General features: G+C 44.2%; 1 protein-coding gene across 1 annotated transcript in view; it reads left to right on the forward strand.

Annotated features, from left to right (window-relative positions):
* TBC1D8 (TBC1 domain family, member 8 (with GRAM domain)) overlaps nt 1-7,190 on the forward strand; it is a 265,338-nt gene that overhangs the window by 206,221 nt on the left and 51,927 nt on the right. Inside the window, exon 6 of the mRNA XM_011969594.1 lies at nt 6,847-6,965. Coding sequence (XP_011824984.1) covers nt 6,847-6,965 — 119 coding nt within the window. The remainder of the gene's footprint in view (nt 1-6,846; nt 6,966-7,190) is intronic.

Raw genomic sequence — 7,190 nt, forward strand, 5'->3', positions numbered from 1 at the left:
TTTGATTTGGCTTCTCAACAGGCTTGTGCCTTCTTCTACCATTTGAACATATGGAGTATATTTATTTTTATTTTATTTTATTTTATATTTTTGAGACGTAGTCTTGCTCTTTTGCCCAGGCTAGAGTGCAGTGCCGTGATCTCGTCTCACTGCAGCCGCCACCTCCCGGGTTCAAGCAATTCTCTTTTCTCAGCCTCCGAGTAACTGGGACTACTGGCGCCCGCCACCACACCCAACTAATTATTGTATTTTTAGTAGAGATGGGGTTTCACCGTGTTGGCCAGGCTGGTCTCAAACTCCTGACCTCAGGTGATTTGACTGCCTCGGCCTCACAAAGTGTTGGGATTATAGGCGTGAGCCACTGTGCCTGGCCTTAGAGTATATTTATAATAGCTGTTTTATGTCTTGGTCTGACTGTATTTTTTGTGTCATTTCTGACTCTGTTTCTACTTACTGATTTTTCATTTGATCATAGATCATGTTTTTCCTATGTCTTCTATTCCTGCTTTTATTTCTGAAAAGTGTCTACTGGTACTAATACAAGGACATTTTAATGACCATTTCAGTTATAAATTAAAAGGCTATTTTACTTTTACTGTCAGAGATTAAGTTTGTCTGTTTTTCACTTTTAGGACTCTTTAATTTCACTTGAAGGCAAAAAAAAGCCAAGGACATTTTGTAAAAAGAAACATTTAAAGCTTATTTTCTTAAACTGTATAGTGAAAAATATAACTGACTAAAAACCTTGTAAATCATGATGGGATGATCATTGAACTTTTTATATGTTCTTGTAAAGATACTGCTTTCGACTTACAGATTAGATGTTACCGTATCCACTTGAAGAATGTCAGCTTTCTGAAAATCAAAGGCTTTTTGTTCCAACCCTTTCCTTCCTTCATTTGTAATTTTTGCTTGAATTCTTTGATCCTGAGTTACCCTGCACAGGGTGAATGTTGAGTGAGATTTGGGAATGACACTGCCATGGCAGTTGACTTTTAACTAACTCCTTTGTAGTCTGTATGGCTTTTAGCCCAGGCATTTAGACAGTAGATGGTTAGTGTTTGGCCTGTAGAGAAATGTCCTGTCGTTTCAGAGAAACAGATCTGAACTAAGCACACAGAATGCCTGTTTCATTGTTGATTAAGACTTAGGTGGCGGAGAAGGCACTTAATTCAGTTGGATATTGACTGTGCAGAGAGAAGCAGCTGCTTTTGAAATCAAGCTTGGATCAAGTTCCTTGTGGCAGTGTCCATGCAGAAGCTGTGGGCATAGACAATGAGATGCTTGTTTTATTTCCTGAAAATACCTCTGGGAAAAACCTAAGAGAATAAACATTGTGTGTGCGTTTCAGTGTGACTCAGCCACTGGGAGCTTCCATCCATGACGCTGTCACAGGCAGAGCCAGGCCCAAGTCAGATGAAGTGGCTTTCGGGTTGGTTATTTTCTTCACTTTGCTCTTCTCACCTAGACAATTAAAATACTGGCAGTTACCTTGTAATATTTTATGGAGGTAAGTGACATTATGTGTATGGTATATGGACCAAAATTCCTGACACACGTCAGGCATCTAGAAAATGTCCTCTGTTGACATCCTCTGGTTGTTCTTAGAACATGGATTTGGTTGTTCCTAAGTCATCAGTGTTGTTCGTTTTGTGGTCTTACCTGAGATTCCTAATACTGAATTGTAGTTTTGCAGAGGGATTTATAACTCTGACTTTTGACTTCTTATGTGGGTGAAGTTTAAGATCTACTGGACTTTCATTTTCTTAGACAATGAAAAAGTATTTTTTTGAAAAATTGGAGGTCTTAATAAGACAGGCATAATTTTGCTAATCGGACTTCCAGGACAGTCCACAATCTTCCTATCCATTTTGGTTTTAGACAGCTGCGTTAGCTTGCTAGTGCTGCTCGTCACCTCTACCTCCCGCCCCCTACACACATACACTGAGTGGCTTAAAAAACAAGCATTTATTTCTCACAGTTCTGGAGACTGGGAAGTCTGGCCTCAAGGTGCCAGCAGGGTTGGCTTCTGGTGAGGTCTCCTCTCTCCTTGGATTGCAGACAGCAGCCTTCTCTCTGTATCCTCACGTGGCCTTTTCTCTGTGGATGCACTAACCTGGTGTCTCTCCTTACAAGGACACCAGGCATGCCAAACTAGTAATGACCGTATTTAACCTTACACCTCCTTAAAAGTGCTATCTCCAAACATACTCCCATTGGGAGCTGGGGCTTCAACATGAATTTTGGAGAGACAAAATTCAGGCCACAATAGCAGCTCTCCTCTGTCTTGGTTTTGGAAAGTCAGCAGAAGCCGCAGTGAGAACATTGCTGTGGTACTGGGTTAATTTGTAGGCTTTTTATCATCCTGCGTCTTCAATGGATGACACATTCTCACTTTGTTTTCTCTTCTCTACCCTTTGCACTGCTTGTATGTCTACAGTGCAGTGGCTTTCAATCTTCTTTTGACCATGACCTACAGACAGAAATATATTCACGTGTGTGTGCATAACTCGAACATATTTTACAAATCAGTAGCTCTCCTTAGGAGTTTGCATGTATTCTGTTTTGTACTATTATGATTTTTTTTTTTTTTTTTGAAGAAAGGTATTTTGAGATGTGCTACTTTATGTAGTTTGAAAACCACTGCTGTAGTGTAGTTTCAGAACCGTGGTATGTGACATCTATTGAAGGACTTTCCCTTTTAATCTTTTGCGGTCACGGATGTGTGGTCGGCTTGCATTGATTTGTGGAATTCGTGGAACCCATCGTAAGACTTTCCTGTAGAGGAAATTATAGTCTGGAAAATTTCCCTGCCATTTGGCAACTTCTGTAGGAAATAGAAGCCAGTAGGGTGGAAAAGTTTCATCATATTGATTGTCTTTGCTGGAAGAAGCATACAATTATGTCTTATATTCAGGAGCAGGGTAGATTGGAACAAAACCTTACTATGACTCAGTGATAGATTTTTTTTAATGTGTGGTTTATTTTCTCTTTTAAGGTGTGGGTTGGTTTTTGTTTTAGAATTATCTTTCTCTATGATAAGCTCCTTCCCAGTAGGTAGAATGAATTTTTTAAAGAATAAAAGTCTAGTTTTTTAATGACGTTGTCCCAAATCTTAATTCCATAGGGATATATTATGTTGGGGCCCGATGATAATTTATTCATGTTATCTAAAGTTATCAGTTGAGGAAGACGCATGCGGTTAGCTGGGTTAGCTGTTACCAGTTAATGGTGTTAGCCTCTGTGAGCTTAATAGCAGGATAAATGATCAACTGTATCAGGTCGCCTGAAAGGATGCATTTAGGAGGATGGGAGTGGAGGGAGAGAGCTTGCTGTAAGTGGAAGCACAGAGTATCTCTTTTAATGCCCAGCCATAGCAAGAACTGGGTCTGAGGATGATGTAAATGATACTTAAAAATTCAAAATTCAAATGTGGCCGGGCGCGGTGGCTCACGCCTGTAATCCCAGCACTTTGGGAGGCCGAGGCAGGCAAATCACAAGGTCAGGAGTTTGAGACCATCCTGGCTAACACGGTGAAACCCCGTCTCTACTAAAAATACAAAAATTAGCGGGCGTGGTGGCGGACACCTGTAGTCCCAGCTGCTGGGGAGACTGAGGCAAGAGAATGGCGTGAACCTGGGAGGTGGAGCTTGCAGTAAGCCAAGATCGCGCCACTGCACTCCAGCCTGGGCGACAGAATGAGACTCTATCTCAAAAAAAAAAAAAAAAAAAAAAAAGAAATGTAGCAGGGCCAGGCGCGGTGGCTCATGCCTGTAATCCCAGCACTTTGTGGGGCCAAGGCAGACAGATCACGAGGTCAGGAGTTCAAGACCAGCCTGACCAACATGGTGAAACCCTAGCTCTACTAAAAATACAAAAATTAGCCAGGTGAGGTGGTGTGCGCCTGTGGTCCCAGCTATTTGGGAGGCTGAGGTGGGAGAATCTCTTGAACCCAGGAGGCAGAGTTACAGTGAGTGGAGATTGCACCACTGCACTGCAGCCTGGGCCACAGAGAGAGACTCTATCTCCAAAAAAAAAAAAAAAATTCAAATATAGCTTTTTATAGAAGGACCCCAGAGTACTTGCAGGTTGTAGAGAGTCATTTCATGCCCTGGTTTGCCCTTCATTTGATACGATTTTGGACAAATACTTGAGCCTCCATTTCCTCACTCAGTCTTCATCACACATCAGTGAGGTAGCATCTGGAACAGACCAGCACCACAAAGGTGAGTCTTCCCCCCGCTTTAGTTCGTCTTTGTTCCTGCAACTCTTGGTTCTCTCTTCTTCTGGATCAGTGAGAGGGCCCATGAAAACAAATAGCAAAAAATCGAGGTCCCATAAAGTGCTCCCTTTTCAGCTTATTCTTCACTTGTTTTTTTTTTTTTTTCAGTGTTCTGAGTGATGGGTTTTATTGTAATGGATAATAAAGGATAAAGACCTAGAAAGAAAAAGTCTTAAAGTGCCAAGGAAAAGCAGAGCCCTGGGCTACCCCAGGTGCTTGTGCAAGATTATCAGCTTGGGTTGAACCCAACTTAGTGATGCGATAGAGAAGACACCATTGTTGACCCACTGGATTTAGAGAAGGGTGTTCTTGTGGCTGACACCTACACCCCTGCCACCTGGGGACACTGAACAGGGCAGGGAGACTTAAGCCAGCAGCAGGTAAACCAGATGTATCCCTAAGTCGGGTCAGCGTGGCATGTGTTATAACCAGCTGAGGAGCCAAGCAGACGCCCTGGGCCTCAGTGCAGGTGGGGAAAGGTCAGAAGCTTCAAGAGAGTCATGCTGGGGAGCCTGGAGTAGCTGGGTTTGATTTTGTTTTAAAACAAGCTTTCCCAATTGCAAGAGGGATGGGGAGCCTGAAGGGCCAGGGGTTTCGTGATACCGCGGGAACCCTCCCAGACGGCAGGAAGAGGAGAGCAAGAGGACCGGGACCCTCACCTCAGAGGAAGCTTCTGCTGCACCTGAGTGGGCTGCTCCTTGGGCTTCTGTGATCCTTGGAGAGCAGGACACAGGAGGTGGGACCGAGGGGCAGTAGGGCAGGGTCACTGGCCAAGGGCTCTTGGTGCAGGAACAGGGGAGTCATGGCCTGTGAATAGAGACCTCGGGCAGAGAGAAGCCTGGGCCCTCCCAGCTCTAATGGGAACACTGGCTTTAGTGATGACTGAAGGATACTGCTTTGGCCAATGCCTTGCCCCAAAATGGGGAAAATTCAAAATAAGCACCATTGTTTTAAACTTTCGTTATTCCTTATGAAGTATTCTATTAGATACTTCTTTTTATTCCTTCCCTAAGTGTCTGCTGAGAACAACAATCCTCCTACAGATAGATGTTTTTCATTCTCATGGACCCCAATGCAGCCACAAGTCCAGAGCCAGTCCCCTGGCACCTTCTTGTGTGGGGTGCTTATGTTTACATTCCAGGGAGAGGAAGATGACTGAGCAAAATGCATGCCTGGCTTTTATTTATTTATTTTTTTTGAGACAGAGTCTCGCTCTGTTACCCAGGCTGGATTGCAGTGGTGTGGTCTCGGCTCACTGCAGCCTCCTCCTCCCAGGTTCGAGTGATTCTCCTGACCTAGCCTCCCAAGTAGCTGGGGTTAGGGGGGGCCTACCACCACGCCTGGCTAATTTTTGTATTTTTAGTAGAGATGGGGTTTCATCATGTTGGCCAGGCTGGTCTCAAACTCCTGTCCTCAAGTGATCCACTCACCTCGGCCCCCCAAAGTGCTGGGATTACAGGCGTGAGCCACTGTGCCTGGTCCATATCTGGCTTTTGGGTAAGTGGTGGGTGGCTCTGGGCACCATATCCCTCTCACACTGGCTAGATGATTCAGCTCTGTTGTTTGTCTCATTTCTTCGAGGTTGGAATATCTCCTGCTTCCCATTTTGGAAGCCTGCCTACACTAGAAACACCTGATGCCCACGTGTTTTTGTTGTCCAGGACCGTGTGTGCTTCTAGTCGGTGGACCTTGTTGAGCATCTGCTGTGTGCCAGGCCCTCCATGAGGAGCTGGGAACAGTCCCTGTGTCAAAGTGCCCGTTGTCCAGTAGAGATGATGAGAATAGAGAGGAAATACAGACAACTAAAATGACTAAGCTTTTTGCTTAGTGCTTTAATAATGTGGTGATTAAAAAATATTGTCATTGAAAGAAATGAATTTACGCCTATGATTTAATGCCTTTGTGTTTCTGTTTTAACATGTACTGTAAGACCTCTTTTTATGTGTGTTTTTAACAGCCACTGCTGTAAATGCTGTAAAGTACACATTTGTAAGCTGTAAATTTCCTAGGCCCTTGCTTGCTGTGTTGCAGCAATGTTGGGTGCAAGTGGCAGCCCCTGGGGCCTTCGGCAGAGCCCTGGCAAGAGGCTCTTTCCTCCATGGACTTGGGCTTCGGCACCTCTTGAAGCGACTCTTCTTTTCATGGGAGAACTTTGCAAGGCTGCTCAGGATTGGTCTGCTGTTCTGGGCTTGTTCCATGCTGGAGTAGCTGAATAATTAGAAATGTTTCTGTCGTTTGAGTGGAGATGGTCGGAGTTCTGTGCGTTAGTAGGGTGGGTAGGATGGTCACAGAACCGTCCCAGCAGTAACTCACTTGGCCACCTGGCCCATCTGTGTGGCAGTGGGAGTGATGCTTGCACATCCCACTGCGACGGGGAGGGGCACCACAGCCCCAATGGGGGTGCCTTCCATTTCATATGGCAAACTGTGGCCCAGGGTATGAGAGCCCAGATGTTTTAATAACATCAACACGGGGATACACAATATTTAGAAAATGAGTTCATGTTCTAGGAATTACTTCGATTGCATTTTTTAAGCTCTGTATCTTTTTCTATTTGAATCCAGGTGCAACATTAGAGGAAATCAACCAGCACTGGGACTGGCTGGAACAAAATCTCCTTCACACCTTGTCCGTCTTTGATAATAAAGATGACATTGCCAGTTTTGTCAAAGGGAAGGTAAAGGTAGGTCCCTTGAGTTTAACGTTTCTCCCCATCTTTCCATCTTTTTTCCTTAAGACATTTCGAACACTGTGGCATACTAACAGTGTTTTCTGCTAACTGAACTTTTTGGCTTAATACATAAAGCCAGATAAGTTTCATTTATCACCTGTCTTAACTTTGTAGTCAGTCTAGCAAAATATACGTGACATGTTTAAAAAAAAGACTTGGCCGGGCGCTGTGGCTCAC

The sequence above is a fragment of the Mandrillus leucophaeus genome, unplaced genomic scaffold (genome assembly GCF_000951045.1).
Source record: "Mandrillus leucophaeus isolate KB7577 unplaced genomic scaffold, Mleu.le_1.0 Scaffold9, whole genome shotgun sequence".
In the NCBI taxonomy this organism is placed as follows: domain Eukaryota; kingdom Metazoa; phylum Chordata; class Mammalia; order Primates; family Cercopithecidae; genus Mandrillus; species Mandrillus leucophaeus.